General features: G+C 35.3%; 1 protein-coding gene and 1 pseudogene across 1 annotated transcript; one reads left to right on the forward strand and one right to left on the reverse strand.

Moving 5' to 3' along the window:
* Positions 1–18,749: 18,749 nt before the first annotated feature.
* Positions 18,750–21,033, reverse strand: LOC26513650 (annotated as a pseudogene).
* Positions 21,034–22,498: 1,465 nt separating this feature from the next.
* Positions 22,499–23,376, forward strand: LOC6502331. The gene is made up of 3 exons (XM_001967741.4): positions 22,499–22,678; positions 22,749–23,155; positions 23,214–23,376. Exons 1-2 carry the CDS (start codon positions 22,652–22,654, stop codon positions 23,079–23,081), a joined length of 360 nt encoding a protein of 119 aa, XP_001967777.2. The 5' UTR covers positions 22,499–22,651; the 3' UTR covers positions 23,082–23,155; positions 23,214–23,376.
* Positions 23,377–23,600: the final 224 nt, after the last annotated feature.

The following is a 23,600-nucleotide window of genomic DNA, read 5'->3' on the forward strand; positions in this document are numbered from 1 at the left end:
CAACTTTCAAGAAAAACAAAATAATATGAATAAAAAAATAGAAGATAGAAGACTAAAGGAAGAAGAGAACAGGAAATAAAGAAGGTTAAAGTTCAATGAGATCATTATAGAAGAGTCAAAATAAAATTAAAAGTAATAGACTTGGGGCGGAAACTTATACGCCACAACCAGAGAATCCAAACTTTAAATTAGATTTAAGAAAAACTAAATAAATATAATAAAAATATATAAGAATAAAAGAATCCACCTTGCTTGCCCAACTTTTAAGAAAAACAAAAGCAAAATAATATAATAAAACTTATATGGAACAACCCGAGAATCCAAACTTTAAATTAGATTTAAGAAAAACTAAATAAATATAATAAAAATATATAAGAATAAAAAAATCCTCCTTGCTTGTCCAACTTTCAAGAAAAACAAAATAATATGAATAAAAAAATAGAAGATAGAAGACTAAAGGAAGAAGAGAACAGGAAATAAAGAAGGTTAAAGTTCCATGAGATCATTATAGAAGAGTCAAAATAAAATTAAAAGTAATAGACTTGGGGCGGAAACTTATACGCCACAACCCGAGAATCCAAACTTTAAATTAGATTTAAGAAAAACTAAATAAATATAATAAAAATATATAAGAATAAAAGAATCCTCCTTGCTTGTCCAACTTTTAAGAAAAACAAAATAATATAAATAAAAAAATAGAAGATAGAAGACTAAAGGAAGAAGAGAACAGGAAATAAAGAAGGTTAAAGTTCCATGAGATCATTATAGAAGAGTCAAAATAAAATTAAAAGTAATAGACTTGGGGCGGAAACTTATACGCCACAACCCGAGAATCCAAACTTTAAATTAGATTTAAGAAAAACTAAATAAATATAATAAAAATATAGAAGAATAAAAGAATCCTTCTTGCTTGCTCCTTGCTGTCCAACTCTTAAGAAAAACAAAAGCAAAATAATTTAAATTAAAAAATAGTAGATAGAAGACTAAAGGAAGAAGAGAACAGGAAATAAAGAAGGTTAAAGTTCCATAAGATCATTATAGAAGAGTCAAAATAAAATTAAAAGTAATAGACTTGGGGCGGAAACTTATACACCACAACCCGAGAATCCAAACTTTAAATTAGATTTAAGAAAAACTAAATAAATATAATAAAAATATATAAGAATAAAAGAATCCTCCTTGCTTGTCCAACTCTTAAGAAAAACAAAAGCAAAATAATATAAAATAAAAAAAAGAAGATAGAAGACTAAAGGAAGAATAGAACAGGAAATGAAGAAGTTTGAAGTTCCATGAGACCATTATAGAAGAGTCAAAATAAAATTAAAAGTAATAGACTTGGGGCGGAAACTTATACGCCACAACCAGAGAATCCAAACTTTAAATTAGATTTAAGAAAAACTAAAAAAATATAATAAAAATATATTAGAATCCTCCTTGCTTGTCCAACTCGTAAGAAAAACAAAAGCAAAATAATATAAATAAAAAAAAAGAATATAGAAGACTAAAGGAAGAAGAGAAGAAGAACGGAAGAAGGAAGAAGAAGTTCCACAAATGAGATCATGAAAAAAAGAGTCAAAATAAAATTAAAAGTAAAAGACTTGGGGCGGAAACTTATACGCCACAACCGGAGAATCCAAACTTTAAATTAGATTTAAGAAAAACTAAATAAATATAATAAAAATATATAAGAATAAAAGAATCCACCTTGCTTGTCCAACTTTTAAGAAAAACAAAATAATATAAATAAAAAAATAGAAGATAGAAGACTAAAGGAAGAAGAGAACAGGAAATAAAGAAGGTTAAAGTTCCATGAGATCATTATAGAAGAGTGAAAATAAAATTAAAAGTAATAGACTTGGGGCGGAAACTTATACGCCACAACCCGAGAATCCAAACTTTAAATTAGATTTAAGAAAAACTAAATGAATATAATAAAAATATAGAAGAATAAAAGAATCCTCCTTGCTTGCTCCTTGCTGTCCAACTCTTAAGAAAAACAAAAGCAAAATAATTTAAATTAAAAAATAGAAGATAGAAGACTAAAGGAAGAAGAGAAGAAGAACGGAAGAAGGAAGAAGAAGTTCCACGAATGAGATCATGAAAAAAAAAGAGTCAAAATAAAATTAAAAGTAATAGACTTGAGGCGGAAACTTATATGGAACAACCAGAGAATCCAAACTTTAAATTAGATTTAAGAAAAACTAAATAAATATAATAAAAATATATAAGAATAAAAAAATCCTCCTTGTTTGTCCAACTTTTAAGAAAAACAAAATATAAATAAAAAAATAGAAGATAGAAGACTAAAGGAAGAAGAGAACAGAAAATGAAGTTTTAAGTTCCATGAGATCATTATAGAAGAGTCAAAATAAAATTAAAAGTAATAGACTTGGGGCGGAAACTTATACGCCACAACCAGAGAATCCAAACTTTAAATTAGATTTAAGAAAAACTAAATAAATATAATAAAAAAATATAAGAATAAAAGAATCCACCTTGCTTGCCCAACTTTTAAGAAAAACAAAAGCAAAATAATATAATAAAACTTATATGGAACAACCCGAGAATCCAAACTTTAAATTAGATTTAAGAAAAACTAAATAAATATAATAAAAATATATAAGAATAAAAAAATCCTCCTTGCTTGTCCAACTTTCAAGAAAAACAAAATAATATGAATAAAAAAATAGAAGATAGAAGACTAAAGGAAGAAGAGAACAGGAAATAAAGAAGGTTAAAGTTCAATGAGATCATTATAGAAGAGTCAAAATAAAATTAAAAGTAATAGACTTGGGGCGGAAACTTATATGGAACAACCAGAGAATCCAAACTTTAAATTAGATTTAAGAAAAACTAAATAATTATAATAAAAATATATAAGAATAAAAAAATCCTCCTTGTTTGTCCAACTTTTAAGAAAAACAAAATAACTTTTTAATAAGAAATAATATAAATAAAAAAATAGAAGATAGAAGACTAAAGGAAGAAGAGAACAGGAAATAAAAAAGGCTAAAGTTCCATGAGATCATTATATTAGAGTCAAAATAAAATTAAAAGTAATGGACTTGGGGCGGAACCTTATATGCCACAACCAGAGAATCCAAACTTTAAATTAGATTTAAGAAAAACTAATTAAATATAATAAAAATATATAAGAATGAAAGAATCCTCCTTGCTTGTCCAACTCTTAAGAAAAACAAAATAATATAAATAAAAAAATAGAAGATAGAAGACTAAAGGAAGAAGAGAACAGAAAATGAAGAAGACAGAGTTCCACCGAGGGATCATTATAGAAGAGTCAAAATAAAATTAAAAGTAATAGACTTGGGGCGGAAACTTATACGCCACAACCAGAAAATCCAAAATTATTATTAGATTTCAGAAAAAAAAAATTAGTAAATAAAAAAAAAAATAAATAAAAAAATAAAATAAGGAGTTGTCATTGAGTTGAAACCCAGAACTGAATGACTGGGAATGCCCGAGGGGCCCCTATTTATACCAAAATCTCAAATTTGACAAAGTGCAAGGCTTGCTTTGTTAAGCCTTAACCTCAATGACCTTAAAACAACAAAAATGGCAAATTTAAATGTCAATTTTAGAAAATATTTTTATGATTCGAACATTTTTAGCTTTTTTAGAAACAATTTTCTTGGAAAACAGTTCGACTCTTGGCAGATCTGATGACTCTTGTCATTGTTGCTGTTGATGTTGTTTGTCACGTGCGCTCTACACACTCGCACACACATACTCGAAACATACACACATTTTCGCCGGGCGCACACACCTCAGCTAATGGTGCTGTCAGGAGCGCATTGAACAACATCAATCATACGCACTGTGGTACACTCCCGCATACAACGCGCTGCCATCTTGCGAGTGACGTGAATCGGGGCCGGGCACTTCTCTCCAATCTCTTTGCCGTGGCCAGCTTTGACATATCCCAGAGAATGGGTATGGATATGGGTATGGGTATGGGAATGGGACTGGATCTGTATAGTTCGGTCTGGGGTGGGGAGGGATTCTGTCCATTTGCCTGTTGCCACTTTGTTTTTTCTACGCTTTGATTAATGGCATCTGAAGTGACCTTGATTTCGGTGAATGCCACGCCCAACATACTCCCAACATATCCCACATGGCAATGCAATTAAGTTCATTTTCATAGGATAAGTATATGTATGTAAATAGTGTTATGGGATAGTGATGTGGCTGGCTTTAATTAATATAATACTTGAGCCTGAATAATTGATGCAATCGTTTAGAGCGAGGATCTTTCTTTGACACCTTTGGGGTGATACGCTCCGGTGTTTACCCGTCCCAGGAACTCTGCTTACTTTCATCACAATTCATCAAGCTAATAAGTAACCGTAAGCTGATAGCCACCAGGACATGTGTGGGCTGGGCCATGTCCTGGGCAAATTGCGTAGACGTTTCTAATAATAACTGTGCGCACTTTCTAATTTCTTGCTGAAACGTCAGCCACCGACACAGGCAACAAAGCAAATACTCACATTATCACAATTCCTACACGTCAACACGGTCATGTCAGCGAGTCCTGGTCAAAGGGTCCTGCGACAGCAGTTGAACCACAACGGCAACAAGCAAAAAAATTATGTTTCTAATTATCAACAGAAGCACGAAAACACATGTGTCTGGATAAAATATGAGTGATAAATCCGACATTTGAAGTAAGCCAGATGAACCAAATGGTAAACATAATCATGAAAGGTCCTTAAAGTAAATATAACACTTTGCCAGTTGTTAATCTTTCAGGACCTGTAAGTCCTTATCTTTTTAGATGCTCACTTATAATTTTCCTTGACTTATGATGCCACTTTCTTGCCCGATTTGGGCTAAAGATGCCAATCCAACTGCTGCGGTGGCTGTAATTAGAAATCTATCGCATCGCATGGCTTTGCATCCGCCTACTAATTGAGTAATTTATGCGTGCTTGTCGTTACGCATCCGCCATTCCGGCGTAGAAGATGCGGAAACCCTTTTGCATTTCCGTCTCGAAGCCATGAAAACCGCCGCCTTACGAATTGCTCGCAAAAGCCATTTAAGCCCGACGGCGCGTTATCTTCGCCGAATGGCGAACGACGAATGCTGAATCCTGAATTCTCAATCCTGGCAAATTCCGACGACATTTTCGCCGGTCAGCTGGATCTTGTTTGCTCGGGTCTTCAGCCACTTTCCATGGGTTTTGGCCGACCAGGGTTTGTGTTTGTCGCAGCAAATTCATAAAACGTGACAAGAAATGCAAAATGATTCCACACCGTGTCTGCCTACCTGTCCTGATTGAAAAAGGCAAAAACAACGGCACGACGAACGAAAGTTAGAGGCCTGCTACATTAATTTTACATTTCTTGCGGCGGGTATCCGGTGACGTTGTGCCCTCCGGCGCAGATTTCCGACAGTGTTTTGTGCCGAAAAAGAGTTCGACCCTTTTACACTTAAACCGGCTTGATTAGCCCAAGGACTTGAAGTCCTTGGTTGGGTATTTCCTGTTTCGTTGTTTTGAATAAAAATTTAAAATAGAAGTGTGTTATTTATAGTCTATTTCTATATAATTTTCAACAAATTTTCCTTTAATTTTTGTTCATTTTCCACTAAAATTTAAGAAATTATGAAATAAATACAGTTTTTGATTATGAATTAGCTTCTTTTTGAGGTAACTTCATCAGTTATTCCAACTATTTCAAGCAAAGCTAAGGGAAACCCGCAAACAAAAGCAATGGATAGATAAACTTGAGGAATGTCAGTAGTTTCTGAAATCCATCGGGGCAAGGAGATTCCTGTGAATCCTTTTGTTTTCGTGCCATGGTCCGTAAGACGACAAGCAACGTCGTCCGCTGTTTTTAAAAGAAAATTTTATTGTCCAATTGCTGCGCTCCTCCTACAAGACCAAATGTTATGGCCATAAAAGTGGATGAGGGAGTTAGGGAGGAGTCCTCCCAATAAATTTCCCATGTATTTTTAATTTTCTATGCAAAACTTTCAGCATCCTGTCGGTAATGTCCTGACCAGCATTTGGCTTATTATTTTGCTGCATCAGCTTTTCCGTTTTTTTCCCCATTGTTTCGATGGTTTGACTTTTTATATTTTGCTGCACTGTTTTGCTCCACTTTCGGGGAATATTTTATGACATTTTTCAGGTGAGACTAAAAAGTTGTGGACGGACATGAGACCGAAATTCAGGTTTACTTCAAAGTTTTAAAACAAATTCCCTTAAATAAACTCTTAATCAGTTTATTTTATTTAAAGTTGGTTAGTGTTTCAGTTATTTTAAAGATAAATTAGAACTGACCCTCGCTTTGTGTTTGAAGTCATTTCATTATGGCATACTAATGGCATTTTGGTTTTTCTTTCTTGTTTTTTTGCAATTTGTGCGGATTTTTTGTGTTTTAAAGTGGGCGTGACAAGTTAAGGCTCTTGAACGCGAAGAAATTCTTTTGTACCAAAGTTGTTTGGCCTCGAGGGCCTCGAGGACAAATGGCGCACACAAAAGGTTTAGGGATAAAAAGGGTTTCATTTCTTATTATTATTTTTGTTGTTCTCTGTATATGTACCGGGGAACTCTGTTATTGCCGTTGGTGTAACAAATATGTCGGGCTGTTTTATTCATTAGAAAGTAACTCTTTTATTTTCCTGGCCACCTCGCTGACAAATGGCGTTCGTCAGGTCAGCTGGAAAATATCATGGCCATTTGGCTAATGAGTAGGCCGTGTGCGAGATTTGGTTTCTAATTAAAGTGGTAGGATGGGTCTGTAATGGGATGGATGGGATGGAATAGGATGGGTCTGTCTGCGGGCCTGTAATTCTTGTTGGCCGTTCTGCAATGAAAACAGATCGACGAAACGCCATGTAAATTTTCAGTATTACTTATTCAACCTTTAACAGCAATGTTGATATTAAATTATCGTTAGAAATCTCTTTTATGATTTTCAAATTTGTTTTAATTGCGATTGGGAGCCTGTTACACTCAGCATGACTCCCTCTTTTCAGAACTGAATTGCAATTTTGAGTATCATGCATCAAATTGCAATCAATCATTTGAAATGAAAAACACATACCAACACCCACCCCCATAAATACCACACTCACTGGTACTTAATCAACTGCGGGTGTTAGTGTAGTTAGGGGAAAAATTATTTGGTCATTTCCTCGGGAGGTGGTGGGGCTTTGGGAGGGGGCTGGGAAATGGATTTTCACGCTGACTGACTTGACAGGTGGAGGCTTCGATGATGGTTGTATAATGAACAAACGAACTTTCCCATTAAAGGGTAAACAAGTCTGATGGTATAGGTTAAGAGGTACTTTCATAAATTCTATTAGATTATTGGTTAAAAATAAACTATATTATATAGGCTATTACTTGTTTTTTGTTCATAATTACTCATCACACAATCTTTAAAGTCTGCGAAGAATATCCTTCGTAACTGTATATTATATACTCACCTCTCATGTCATGCCCTGTATTTTTGTAAGGACATTCGAAATCTTTCGCCCAGTGCCATAAATAATTGGAAACACCTTTGCAATGGCAGGACGGAAATGAAATTCGATTTGTTGACAATGTTTGAGTTTTAATATTTTGTTCGTTGGGTAGGTGGTGGGATAAGGGAACCCTGATCTTTGGAACAAAGACCTTTTCAATTTAAGTTCTTTTGCCTTGCAAATATTTCATTTCGTACTTAGAAAACATTTTGAGCTTGTTAAAATGTTATCGGGGGCTTAGGGACCAACTGAAAGCCACTTCCAATGCCGGGGCCCTGCCAAAATAGCACTTAGAGGGCAAATATTTGTTTGCAATTTATATACGCCTTAAGCGACTTGTCAAGCCCCGATGTAGATCCGAAGTCCCGGGGCCAGGACTCATTTGCAAAGCTTAAAAAACTCACGAGAACACGCCCCATTTCAATTTTAAGCCATAAATCCACAACACATGCCAAGAGTTAAATCGATATATATATATATATATATACATATATATATAATTAAATATCTTCTTCAAAAATAGTTTGAAAAAAATATATTTTTATTTGAGTTCCGTTTTTGATACAGTGTGATTTTTAAAACTGCTTAGAATTTTTGGAGTTTCAGAACTAACTTAACTTTGGGGCTCTAAGTCCCTTTTATAGCTACCCTTGCTGAAGCTTTTTGCAGATCAAAGCTCGAAAGAAGCTTTTCTCTCAGAGAGGCTTTGTTTTCTGAAGGAAATCGATTGAGTCGGAACCTATTACTTGAGGTGTCAGTTGACGTGGAAGACTTTGGGTCTCAATTAATCGAGGTGACAAGAAAATGTGAAATTTCCTGTGAAGTGGATGCCCATTTAAGAATGGTTTGAGCTGTTTAGTTTTATTTCACTTAAAAGGAGTGAGAAAGATTTGAGTCGGGATTCTGTTTACCAAAATATTGTTTTGGTTTTCAATCTGAAGTGGCTCTTAGAAATTGGAAATCTTAAATGAGACTGTTTTCAGCCGAATTGAAAAATTAAATGTTTATGTTTTTACAAAAATTGGAATGATGCAATTTGCAGCTGGATTACGAATTTCAATACAAAAGGCTTCAGCTTCGGTTTACAAAATTGGTTTACAAAATTTACTGATATACACTTAAAGAAATTTTGTTGATATGTTACTTCCCCATCCTTAAGAATTTAGCCTGTCCTCAGGCGGTTAGTTTGGGGTATAACTGTAGGTCATGTTCTTTATTCTCTGAACTTATAGTTTCTTCTTCGGGAGTTATAACCTTTTGTTTTTTATAATTAATTATTATCCTTTTTGGGATGTTCTTAAATTTATAAATCAAATATATGATTATAATAATAATTATTACTACTAGTAGTATTAGTAAAATTGTTTGAGTTTTAAAATATTGTTTTGAGTGGTTTTGGAATATTTCTTTGGCTACGATATACGATAAAGGTTCGAGTTTAGTTATGTTGTTGTTTACATAAATAGTTCGGGTGTAATCAAGCATAGTATTTGTTATTATTACATCTTCTATTTGTATAGAACAGTTGAATACTTTTATTATATTGTTTCCTTCTGCTATTAGATCTTTATTTATACAATTCTGATTTAACAAAGTTTTTGGTAAATTCCATGTTATTATAATGTTGGGTTCAATATAATTTAATTCGAAGTTCTTGTACATTTTTGTATATCTACATTCTGTATTTGTTTGTCTTAAGAGACCTATTATACATTTATTATTTACTATTTCTTTTGTTTTTACTTTAAAGACTTGCTGATTTTTTATGTAATATTTATCATGCAATGTTTCGGTTATTATATTCTGATTCTGATCCGGATACGGTAAAATTTTGTAAATGGGGGTTTTAATAATAGTACGAGGAATATGAGAAATTATCAATATTTCGTTAGTATTAACTTGTAACCAAGTAGATGTTTTAATATTTAACAATTTTTCTGAATTAATATGTTTAAGCGGGTCATGTTTTAGGAGCTTTGGGTTGAATATGCCTAATCTTGTAAATTGCATTCCTAATTCAATGTCTTCTATGTATTCTGTAAATTCTTGTAAATTGAAAATAAGGATTGCTAACCTTTGGTTTTCATTTTGGTTTTCATTTAAACGATTTACTGTTTCTATTCCTTTATTAATTGCATCAATAACTTTATTTAATTCGTTGATCTGTATACTATTTTCGGACAAGTTATCAATTTTTGATTCTAATTCTTCCCTATCTTGTTGATCCAATGTGCCAAATAAATATTTATAAAAGGTACCTACAAAATTTGCAAGTCCTCTTTTGTTTCGTTGAGCAATTTTTATTCCATTCATTTCTCTATTTAATTTTTCTTTTAGATATTGAATTTGATCCAAATGTTCAAATTCTCGTGTTTGTTCCATTAGATTTTTATAAGTTTGTTCAGTTTTAGTTAAATTGACTGTGAGACAATGATATTCATAATTAGTGGGCAGATCTATGTTACCTGTTTGGAAAATTAAGTATCCATTTTTTGCTTGAATTGGATTGATATCTATGTTCTGACACATGGCGTGATATATAAGACATAATAAAGTTATTATATAAAAGATAATTTTATTAAGCTGGGTTGTCTTCCGGTGGAAATCTGGAATTATTATATTTGCTGGTATTAATTTTCTTTTTCTTTTTAAATTTCGATTTATAGTGTGTGATTTCTCTACCTCTATTTTTTTCTACATAATGTTTTTCGTCAGTTTGTGTAATTTGGCCTGTCTTCCTAAAAGGATTTGTTGTTTTAGATTTTATAAGTGGAGCTTGTCTATACCTAGTATCAATATCGAATGTATGACGATTTTTATTAAGCTTGTTTATTTTCTTTATTTTATTCACTTGAATATTATAACTTGGAGTTCCGGCGAAAATAAAAATGTCTGCTGGTGTTCTACCTGTAGAGCTATGTTTTGTTTTATGATTATAAATATAAACGATTGTTTCAAATTTAGTAATTATATTTTCAGGATTCCGTTCACAATTTATAATTCTTAATTTTTCATTAATAGTTTTATGAAATCTCTCTATGTCAGAAACGCCATTTTTACTTGTGGTTATAGTTATTCTTACATCTTCTGATTGCAGCCAAAGTTGCAATGCTGAGCACATAAATGCAGAGTCTTTGTCGGCTTTAATTTCTTTTGGTTTACCCATTACATTAAATATCATGAGTAATGCCCTTTTTGCTTCTAACCAATCCCTACTGTTGACATTTATTAAAGCAGCATATTTGGAATAAATATCAATGCAAGATAAGAATTGTTTATTATCGATCATGTAAAAATCTATAACATATTTTTCTCTGGGGTTAAAGGTTTCTGGGGTTAATTCAAATGTAAGTTTTGTATCTCTGTGTTCTGTTTTAGCAAGGTTACAAATTTCACACTCATTTATAATATTCTGAATTAATCTCTGATAATCGGGAAAATAATATTTTTCTTTAAAAAGGCTTGTTTGTTTTTCTATTCCTGGATGTAATAATTCTACGTGAGCTTTAAGGACAATTTCCTTGAATTCGGCGAATGTTTGGACATCTGTTAATATTGTACTAGTTTTCATAACTTTGGTTAAGTTGTTTGGGCTGATGATTTCTATATAAGCATTTTGAAATATTATGAAGTCCATTTCACAAGGAAAATAAATAACACTTTTTTTAGAGCACAAATATTCTTTAATTAATTCTTTTGCATATTCATGGGTCATTTCTTTATAAATTATTTTAAGGTTGGTTTTATGAAAGTATTGGCTCAATTTGACTTCATTTGAGTTTCCTCTATGAAATTCAATTTGTCTATTGTAATAGTTTAAAGGTCTTTCCGTTATTTCTATATAATTCTGATTGTCTTCATGTGCACTATGAACTGTTGCTATTGTGGGTAATGACTCGGTATTATCCGGTGTTTCTCCTAAAAAATTTTCTTCTAGCTTCACTCTTGACAGAGCATCAGCTACCTGGTTTTCCTTTCCCGGCAAATATTTAATAGTGAAGTCAAACTTGTTTAATTTTATTCTCCATCTTTGTAGTTTCATGTTTGGTTCTTTTATATTATGAAGCCAAACTAATGGTCTATGATCGCTAAGGATTTCGAATTTTCTACCAAAGAGATAAGACCTAAAATATTTAGTGGCCCAGACTATAGCCAGAAGCTCTTTTTCTATTGCTGAATAATTAATTTCATGTTCATTAAGAGTTCTACTTGCATAACAAATAGGTTTATGATTTTGCGATAATACTGCGCCTATGGCGACATTGCTAGCATCTGTTGTTAAGGAAAATAATTTTTCAAAGTTAGGGTAAATTAAAATTGGGTCTGATGTAATAAGAAGTTTTAATTTCTCAAATGCTTCTAAATATTCTTTATTGGTTGAATTTATAGTGGAACCTTTCTTTAAGTTTACAGTCATAGGTTTTGCAATTTTAGCAAAATCAGGTATGAATTTTCTATAAAATCCACAGAGACCTAAAAATGATTTTATTTCTTTTTGGGTTTTTGGTATTGGAAATTTTTGTACTGCCTCAATTTTTTGGGGGTTTGGCTTTATTCCTTCTGTTGTTATTATATGTCCAAGGAATTCAGTTTCCTTTTTCATAAACTCACATTTGTCAAGTTGAAGTTTAAGATTAGCTTCTCGAAGTTTTGAAAACACCTTTTTTATGGACAATATGTGTTCTTCTAATGAAGTAGAAAATATAATTATGTCATCCATGTAAACAAGGCAATGCTGGTATATTAAATCTTCTAATAAATTGTTCAAGCAACGTTGGAAAGTTGCAGGCGCATTTTTCAGACCAAATGGCATTCGTGTGTATTCGTAATGTCCATTTTTAGTAGAAAAAGCTGTTTTTGAAATAGAATTTTCATCCATTTGAATTTGATGGAAACCCTTGGCAAGGTCAATTGTTGTAAAATATTGACACTTTCCAAGTTTGTCAAGTATTTCATCCATAACTGGTATCGGATACTTATCATCAATAGTTATTTCATTTAGACTTCGATAGTCTATTACTATTCGAAATTTCTTTTTACCTGATGCATCTTCTTTCTTTGGGACTATCCATATTGGAGAACAATAAGGGGATTTCGATTTACGTATTATTCCCTGATTCATCATTTCTTTAATTTGGACTTCTACTTCTTGATCATAAGCTTGGGGGTATTTATAAGGTTTTTTGTAAATAGGATCTTCATGTTTGGTTTGGATTGAATGTTTTATAGCACTGGTAAAGGTCAAATTTTCACCTTCCCTGTACTGGATATCCCTAAATTCAAATAAAATGTTATTTAATTTAGTTATTTCTTCTTTATTAAGATGATTTATTCGAAATTTTTTATTTTCTTCTAAGTCATTATTAATTGCAAAATTAAAAGATATATCCTCAGATGAAGGTGGACTGAGATAATCTTCCAATGTTTCAATTTCGGAATTCTTGAAATCTTCGTGGTTATATATCATGGAAAAAACAAATCCGCTCAAAGTGACTGTTTCCTGTTTATAATTAATAATTGCTTCACATGCTTCTAAATACTCTCTTCCTATCAATATGTCATATTTTTGCGAAAAATTGTGAACCCAAAATGGTTGATCGATCGGACAAAGTTTACTTGATTTAAAATTTACGGACTTATTTAATTTAATTACACCATTAATTGTGTGCACTTCTAACGTTTTTAATGTTTGTGGGAAATTAAAATAATTTTCTTTTATTAGGTTTATTGAACTTCCTGTATCTATTACACATTTAAATGCGCGATTGTTAATAGTTATTCTGATGTAAGGATTTCTATTTCTTCTATTGGATACGAGGCTATTTGATGAAAATTTTCGATTTCCATTCTAGATTGATCGCTTGAATATTCACGCTGTCTTTTCACTGGTTTGTTAGAATTATAACCTTGTAAAGAAGATGTTGGCTGTTGATAATTCATAGGATTCTGAGCTCTACCATGATTTAAATTTTGCTGCAATTCCTGTTGAAATTGTTGTTGATTGAAATTATTTGGTTGTCTATAGTTACTTTGCTGATTATAATTTTGTTGATTATTATTATTATAAAAGGAATTATTTCTTTGGAAATTATTATTTCTTTGATAATTTCTCCTATCTTGTCCGTTTTGTTTTGAATTATGTTGTGATTTAACTTTATCAGAACCAGAATCATAACAACCTTCTTGTTGTGCTACTTGTTTAAGTTTACTGACTGTAGTTATATCGTGCCTTGCTAATGTCATGAATAACCTGTCAGGAAGTTTTCTCATTATTACATCTTTTACAGTATTATTCATGGCATTATTATAAATCATTGTATTTAAATTGTTATTTTCTAACGACAATTTGTTTGTTATGACAAATATTTTATATTCTAGATCCTCGACGAACTTACGAATGCTTCCATTGAAAGGGGTATTGTAGAGTCGTCTTAGTAATTCCTCGCATGGGGTTTGGGTTTTATACTCATCGATGAGAGCAATCCTTAGATCGGGCCAATTGGTTGCTGCTGATATCTGTGACACTCGCTGGGCATCTCCTGATAATTGCATCTCGATTGCACTGAAGAATACAGCTGTTTGACGCGGATCAGTTGATGGATACAAATTTAAAATGTATTCGATCCGTCTGATGAATGCACTTAATTCCCTGGTGCTTCCATTAAAATTGGGAACTTGCCTAATCTGGCTTAAAGCCTGATTAAGGTGTAGCTCGGAGAGTAACTGGACTTGTGCTACTGGTTCGGCCATTGTAATGTTCGTATTTCTTATTTGTTTCGGTAGCGGTCACACTATGAAAGCGGGCTACTAATTTATTTTAAGTTTTTGTGTTTTGTATATTTTCGGTAGCAGTCACACTTCGAAAAGTGGGCTACAAATTGAAACTAACACGTAAGTTTTTTTGCGGATGTGAATAGCGATTAACACTCGCGGTTAGTATTAAGGCTGCAGTTGCATTAGCACAAAATACTTCAACGATGTTCTATGATCTCGATTGATCACTGGTCACTTTTACACATCCTACCGACTGCGCCAATTAAATATCTTCTTCAAAAATAGTTTGAAAAAAATATATTTTTATTTGAGTTCCGTTTTTGATACAGTGTGATTTTTAAAACTGCTTAGAATTTTTGGAGTTTCAGAACTAACTTAACTTTGGGGCTCTAAGTCCCTTTTATAGCTACCCTTGCTGAAGCTTTTTGCAGATCAAAGCTCGAAAGAAGCTTTTCTCTCAGAGAGGCGTTGTTTTCTGAAGGAAATCGATTGAGTCGGAACCTATTACTTGAGGTGTCAGTTGACGTGGAAGACTTTGGGTCTCAATTAATCGAGGTGACAAGAAAATGTGAAATTTCCTGTGAAGTGGATGCCCATTTAAGAATGGTTTGAGCTGTTTAGTTTTATTTCACTTAAAAGGAGTGAGAAAGATTTGAGTCGGGATTCTGTTTACCAAAATATTGTTTTGGTTTTCAATCTGAAGTGGCTCTTAGAAATTGGAAATCTTAAATGAGACTGTTTTCAGCCGAATTGAAAAATTAAATGTTTATGTTTTTACAAAAATTGGAATGATGCAATTTGCAGCTGGATTACGAATTTCAATACAAAAGGCTTCAGCTTCGGTTTACAAAATTGGTTTACAAAATTTACTGATATACACTTAAAGAAATTTTGTTGATATGTTACTATATATATTCTAGACTACAGAAACGTGATTTAAATAAAAAGTCTTCCAACATAATAATTACCTTTTGGAGAAAGAAACGTTCAAGTAGTCAAGTGTGATGTATTTTTTTGAAAATAATTAATATTAGATACTTCTTGCAGCATTCCAAGGATCAAAAGCAACTGGTTGCTTCTTTACAGCCAGGTGGCGTGCTTCGAGGCAATCAAATTGAAATTTATCTGTTGACCTTATTTGGGATCTTATTAATGCCATTGGACAGACAGGCGCTGTGAACGGTACACGACTTCAATGGGCCACGGCCATGAAAAGGACATTTATAACCAGGACAAAGACAAAGAAAAGCCAATGGCCATGTGCGGCCACTTTGCTGATGGCACTTCCACAGTTCCCCCAGGCCATGGCGTATTTTTCAATCTCCACTAATTTATGTCAATTTGGATATTTATGTGACGCACTGCGGTCCGGGTCCCCTCCCCACACTACACCAGGCCGAAACTCCATTAGCCCCTAGTACGCGATTCTACGGATTTTGGAACGGAGCAATGGGGAGAGAAGCGTTTCCTGCGCTGCGCCACATGCTGCGTAATTACAATTTGTTATCGCTTTAATTTATGTGTCCTTGTGTGCGACTCCGCCTGGACCGACTAGAAGTATATTAGCTCTCCGGGATGACGCTTATCCCGGTGCGGTGAAAGGCTTAAAATAACAAGCAATCAAATTGCAAAAATAATATCAAATACATTTTTGTCCGATTTTTTTTCGGAGTTGAGCGGGTGTACATGGGTATGTATATTCATTCTCATAGGTGAATACCTTAATTACTTCCTTACCGTAGTATCAGAAGCATCCATCAAATTTACATGCAGCCTATACTTCGACTTTTTTTAAACCCATAATTGCAATATTTTGTGTGCAAGGTCCGTGCTTATTTTTCTTAAGACTAAAGGTAGTTAAAGAATGTTAGCTTATAATTTTGTTGCAATAAATTGAAAACTTTTTTCCAGTTCGTTGTGGTGTAAAGTTAAATAAATAAAACCTCTTTAGTTGCATAAGGTAACAGCCTCTAGAATATTTAAACCGCTTTCGTTTTTGATGCTTCGAGTAGAATTTTGAATGCATCAAAATTGATGCACTTTAAATTTGCAAATTTTTCATGCTCCTGGCGGATTAGATGCCAATTAAGAGTCACGTGTACTAAATGCCAAGTGCCCCAGCATGTCTCACTAATTGCGAATGGGAGGCGGGTCCTGCAACTCCCGCCTATACTTCTAATGTAAAATGCATGGGCTTAATAACATTTCCATGTCTGGGGCGATATTGAAATGTGCTCTTGTTCGCCCCGGCAATTAAGTGCAACCTGCGATACGGGATATGACTTTGGCTATGTACGAGTATGTCTACGACTCCTTGACATTTGCCGTGCACACTCGGATTATATTGAATGTTAAGCCACAGCCACCGGCTCGGCAATATTAGCTGTATATGACAAACAGCGAGGACTAACCCAGTTCCAAGCCAGCACAAAGTACCACGTTCCTGTGGTGGCATCAAACAACAGCAATGGGTGTGCCACTTCGACCCAATTTGCACTCAAAAAAATTTTTCCAAATATCTAAAAATATTTCAACTTTAATTTTGATGTTTCTAAGTCTCACATTAGAGTTAGAGAGATTGACTAAACATAATAATATTGGAAACTTTTAATGAATAGAAGCATCAGTTATCTGAATACTATCAAACTAAGGCATGCAGGTCGTCATTTCTACACAAATTATTCCTAAAAAAATAAAATAAGAATATATATTCAAAAAATTTTGGATTTAGATTGTTAGTTATCGGTATCACATTTTTGTATGTCCGTCAAATTAGCGTCGCCTAGTTAGCGTCGAAGAATTTTTTTATTTTCAATTATTTTACTGTTTATCCACTAAATTGATTGAAATAAAGTTTAGAATTGTAAAGAATTGAATAATTTATAGTTTTTTCTTACTTTGGGCGGGATCAACAACTTTAAAATACCATTAAAATACATTTGAAAAATTGGCCCCACACTGTTTTGGGTCCTAGCTCAGAAATAAGAGGAGGCCCCAAAAAGCCCGATATTGCAGCTAATAGGTCAAAATATTGAGGGTAATTCCTGAAGGTTTCATAAAAATCGCTCCCTACGTTTTGGAGAAAATCGGATAAAAGTGGGCCAATCTCGTTGACGGCCCATACAAAAATGACCACCAAAAATTGTTTTTAATATTCTGAAGCTCTAAGAGGAGGCCCCCATATGCACGGTAGTTGAGTCGATGTATCACCTTTTCTAGTATATCTGAAGCAAAAATCATTCAAATCGCTCCCTACAATTTTGAGAAAATCGATTTTTAGTTCCCCATTGATTTTAATTGATAAGGGAGGCGCCAACTCGTGAACCGGAACCAGTCCACGAACAAGTTCGTTCCACTAGTTCCAAATCTACAGACCGCCTTTGTTGGGCATGAATATGCTTATTGAGTCCTTTACAGAGGATGCCCCATTATGCACGGTATGCCGTTGCAAAGCTAATTTTTCATATAATTTAATAAGACTATTTGCATTAAAATCGCTCCCTACGATTTGACGCAATTTATCTTTAAAAATTTCTGCATTTTCTTTACCAATACTGGACCTTGTTCCAAACACAAATCGCGCCAATGTTAAATTTGAATGGCCTAACATGATTTCTTTATGGAGGATGCCCCATTTTGCACGGTATACCATTGTAAAGCTAATTTTTTTCTGAATCGAATGAGATTATTTCTTTTAGAATCGCTCCCTACGATTCGATGGAATCAATTCTTGAAAATTTCTGAACCTATTTTACCAATACTGGCCCCATAACCGCTTCACATGTTTTGTTGCTGGTCAACATGGCGGCAGCCATGATCGAATTTGAATTTCCCCATTATCTCCCTTTGTAGAGGATGCCCCATTTTGCACGGTATATCACGAGAAAGCTAATTTTTTGCTTAATCGAATACCGGTAGTTCCATTCAAATCGCTCCCTACGATTCGATGGAATCAAGTCTTGAAATTTTCTGAACCCAATTGACCAATACTGGCCCCATAACCGCTTCACATGTTTTGATGCTGGCCAACATGGCGGCAGCCATGATCGAATTTGAATTTCCCCATTATCTCCCCTTATAGAGGATGCCCCATTTTGCACGGTATATCACGAGAAAGCTTATTTTTTGCTTAATCGAATACCGGTAGTTTCATTCAAATCGCTCCCTACGATTCGATGGAATTAAGTTGGGCCCGGAACCCTGCACCGCCAGAAGGAACAGCAGCCGGACAAGCAGAAGCAGGACCAGCAGCAGCTGAACCAGCAGCAGCTGAACCAGCAGCAGTTGGACTCGCAGCAGAAGATGGTGCCGAACTTGCCGGTGCAGAAAACGACTGATTGGCCGATCAATAAAATATATGTTACCAAGAAAATAAATTAAAAATATAATGAAATAAAAATAAAAAAAAAAATTCAAATGAATAATTTACATTTTATTTTTATGTGTTATTTTTTAGGTGTTATTTTATTATTCTTGTTTCTTCAGCCAGCCAGAATAGCCAGCAGCCTGTTGGGATTGGAGAGGAATGCGGGCGTGTCGACCGTCACATAGATATGCAGAGCCGGCATAATGTCGATGAAGTAGTCGATGCCGTCCTTCTTGAATACCTGGTAGATCAGTTCCAGCATCTGCCACGTCTCGGGCGAGATGGACTTGGCCGTCAAAATTTAAAATATAGACCTTCATTGAGAGAGAATCCCAACCCACCAGTAATGTTGTGCTGGAAAATGTGTCCCACCACATTGATAACAATCGGATGAAGATTGAGGAGGACGTCGGGATGCTTCTCCATCACACTGAGCAGAGTCTCGATGGTGTTCACCGGCAACAGTTGCTCCGTTAAGGTGCACACGATCTTTTGCATCATGTTGGTCAGATCTTCGTTCTCGGTTTCACGGTTAACCAATAATGGTGAGCAACTCCTTGGTGATGTTCTTAATCTGACCGTCAACGGATTGGGTCGCCTCGTCCTGGGATGAGAGGAACATCTGCAGGCCAATGACCGCCTCCACTTTAAAGGGCAGTTCCTTGTCCGTTAGCAGGGCGTTCGTGGTCAGCCGCATGACCTCGGCCAGGTACTGGGGATTCTTTATCTGCACTTCACAGAAATAGTGCAGAACCCAACATGCACGCGCTCGCATATTGCCGGCGGGATTCTGGAACTCCGGGAAAACGTATGTGGTTAGCATAGATACCACTTGGTACCAGTATTGAGCCTTCTTCAGCAGGACATCCGCTAATGTTCCAATCATGTGCGGAATCAATCCTTTTGCTTGTAGTCCGCATTCGGCGACGTGATGACCTGCATAATTGTGCTCATGGCCTTGCGTTTCTTGCACATGGAATGCAGCATAAATTGGGCAGCCATAACTGGCGTGGCATAGTCCTCAAATATATCTGAAAATTAGGGAATTAAGTAGGTTCTTTTGTTTCAACAGATTCCTATTATTTACCAAACTTCAGGCGGACATACTCGTCCCTTCTCCCGCAGGTCCTGATCGGAGTCGGCACTAACTGCCACTATGTGCGGCTTGATTAGCTTCCAGGTATAGGCCTGGCTTACACTAAAAAGTGTAATAATATAAATAATATTATTATTAGGGATTAGGGATAAAGTGGCAGGTACTTACGCATTCTTCAGATAGTTGAGCACATTCGTGAGGACACGCGGCGCGACGTAGATACGATTCCAGTACTGGTCGAGGATCTTGAGAAACAACCCCAGGACACCTTAGCTGAACGTTGGCGAGCACTCATCGAATTTTAGGTAATTTTCACTAACTACGTTGCTGAGACTTCCATACCTAAAAAAGAAAAACAGAAAAATTAATGTTTTCGGCAAACAATTTGTGATTCTTTGGGAAACTTACCATTCGAACATGCGAACCATGAAGTGGAGAGCCCACTTCTTGGTCTTCCAGTAGGCGAATTTGGTGTGCTCATCATCGTCCAAATGGGAGCTATCGGACACATTCCAATCCCATTGGGGGTGAGGCAGGCTGTACTGCGTAAGGGCGAAGTAGATCTTAAGGATGTGCTTCTGGAGCAGCACCGACTGCTCGGTCAGGAGGCGCACCATCAGCGCACCAACATCGGCAGCAAGAGCTTCACGGCCTCGTTCATGGGCGTTTGCTCCTCGCTCCGCTTGTACTCGTAGGTCTTCACCGGCTGGTACATGTTCATCAGGGCGCCACTCCAGCCGTTGACATCATGATTCTGCAGATAGATAGCTGATGTTGTCCACCACCTGGGGTCATAGTCCCGGGAAGTCCCCCTTGATAATGTGATTCAAGAGTTTACAAGAGTTTAATTCTAAAATGAAAGTCACATTAGATGAAGTCGAAGTGAAATCTACTAATCTTACCTGACCAAGCCAACCACACGGCAATGTTGTGGAAGGGCGTAATAATGGGCCTCATTCTCCTCCGCTCCGTCGGGACTGGCTCCTTTCGAGATGGCCGTAGCACTGACCTTTAGCCGTAGTCCCGTGGCACAGATTTCCAAAGAGCCCAAGCTGAGTTTCTATAAGATTACGATGATTATGATATGAGTTATTTCAAAATTCCATGTGTAGTACCCACCTTATTGGCCCACTCCGACAGATACAGCTGACGCAGTGGCTCCTGCAAACTCGTCACTTGCAGGCTCGTCACTTTGTCTGTAGTGATGCGGTAGTGATCCCAGGCAGGTGACATCGAAGCTACAAATGGCGTCCTTGGCCACGGCCGTGAAGAGTTGCTCGATCTGGGCCTGCACAATGTTGCTGATCCGAAAATTAGTAGAGAAATAAGAATCAACAGTTCTGAGAACACCTACATATGTATAACGCATAGAGAAATTTGTACATGCTTGAAATATACATATGCACATGCTTGGGGAATGGCGCCCATTCAGTGTTGAAAATAGGCCAACACATGTGGCTGTTGAGCTTTTACAACATTGTGCTGTTAAGCACCTGTTATGCATGTACAAATTTGAATACTTAATTCCATCGAATCGTAGGGAGCGATTTGAATGGAACTACCGGTATTCGATTAAGCAAAAAATTAGCTTTCTCGTGATATACCGTGCAAAATGGGGCATCCTCTACAAAGGGAGATAATGGGGAAATTCAAATTCGATCATGGCTGCCGCCATGTTGACCAGCATCAAAACATGTGAAGCGGTTATGGGGCCAGTATTGGTAAAATAGGTTCAGAAATTTTCAAGAATTGATTCCATCGAATCGTAGGGAGCGATTCTAAAAGAAATAATCTCATTCGATTCAGAAAAAAATTAGCTTTACAATGGTATACCGTGCAAAATGGGGCATCCTCCATAAAGAAATCATGTTAGGCCATTCAAATTTAACATTGGCGCGATTTGTGTTTGGAACAAGGTCCAGTATTGGTAAAGAAAATGCAGAAATTTTTAAAGATAAATTGCGTCAAATCGTAGGGAGCGATTTTAATGCAAATAGTCTTATTAAATTATATGAAAAATTAGCTTTGCAACGGCATACCGTGCATAATGGGGCATCCTCTGTAAAGGACTCAATAAGCATATTCATGCCCAACAAAGGCGGTCTGTAGATTTGGAACTAGTGGAACGAACTTGTTCGTGGACTGGTTCCGGTTCACGAGTTGGCGCCTCCCTTATCAATTAAAATCAATGGGGAACTAAAAATCGATTTTCTCAAAATTGTAGGGAGCGATTTGAATGATTTTTGCTTCAGATATACTAGAAAAGGTGATACATCGACTCAACTACCGTGCATATGGGGGCCTCCTCTTAGAGCTTCAGAATATTAAAAACAATTTTTGGTGGTCATTTTTGTATGGGCCGTCAACGAGATTGGCCCACTTTTATCCGATTTTCTCCAAAACGTAGGGAGCGATTTTTATGAAACCTTCAGGAATTACCCTCAATATTTTGACCTATTAGCTGCAATATCGGGCTTTTTGGGGCCTCCTCTTATTTCTGAGCTAGGACCCAAAACAGTGTGGGGCCAATTTTTCAAATGTATTTTAATGGTATTTTAAAGTTGTTGATCCCGCCCAAAGTAAGAAAAAACTATAAATTATTCAATTCTTTACAATTCTAAACTTTATTTCAATCAATTTAGTGGATAAACAGTAAAATAATTGAAAATAAAAAAATTCGTTGCTGCGTTCCGATTCCACCGTTCCACTTCGACGCTAACTAGGCGACGCTAATTTGACGGACATTATTTAGGTTGATTAGGAATCTGTCGTCTGGCAACGCTACGAAAACTTTACAATTTAAAAAGTTGGCAGCACAATCTTCTTTTCATTAGTCTTTTTCTCTGAAGAAGTCTTTGATTCATTACTTTATTTTCTGCAAGTTCTGTTTTTTTTAATTCTGTTGGTCTTTTCTATTAATTATGAATGAAGAAAATGAAAATTATGCGGTAAGTTTAATTAAATTCAAGGTTTTTGGTGTTTTATGTTGGGTGCATAATGCAACCTCGTGTTTTGCAGGAAAATGTACATCAAAACATGTGCAAGGACGATGAAATCAAAAAACTGAAGAGGGAACTGTCCTACATGATCAAGAAACTAAATTACAAGGAGGAACTGATCAATTCTCTTAAGGAGTCCATTGCAACCTATAAGGAATCAGGCTCAATCGTAAGCAAGTCTCATGACCTGCACATCAAGCTTCTTCAGGACAATAGTAACCAACTGAAAATGGCCTTAACTGAGTTGCACTCCCAAATGAATACTCAAAAGAAGCGCAACGGGGAACTAGTTTCTGAAAATGCAATGCTAAAAGCAACTTTGGCCAGTTTGCAAGCCAATTCAAATCAATAAATTGCTCTTTTGTTTCGTTGCAACTGCTTCTGCGAATATAACTTATGCACTATGGAATGTGACCATGGGCTAAGGTTAGTTTAAAGTGCAAAAATTTAATTTTCAAGCTTTAAATAAAATTCCTCTTTTCAGCACCACGATCGGTCAATATCTTCCTCCGACAGGGTTCTATCTGCCGATGCTATTTGCCATAATAATGATGTTCAAACTGGAAAACGATTATAGAATTTTATGTAATTTTTTAATTTTGTCATGATTTGTATGAAAAAATATTGACAATGTTGGCAGCATACTATCTTTTGTTATTTTACTGTACTATCACTCCTTGAGATAGAAAATGAATGATTTTTGGGAGGGCTATAAGAATTGTAATAGTGTGGATAAATAATAGTGTGAACAATGGCAGACACTTATTTTTTATTCATAGAGCATAGTTTAAAACACTATACTTATACCATGATGTAAGGTATTCCGCTCAAAAATCAAATGGAAATTGGCTGATATATATTTATCGATGTG

This window comes from Drosophila ananassae (genome assembly GCF_017639315.1).
Source record: "Drosophila ananassae strain 14024-0371.13 chromosome Y unlocalized genomic scaffold, ASM1763931v2 tig00000155, whole genome shotgun sequence".
NCBI lineage: Eukaryota > Metazoa > Arthropoda > Insecta > Diptera > Drosophilidae > Drosophila > Drosophila ananassae.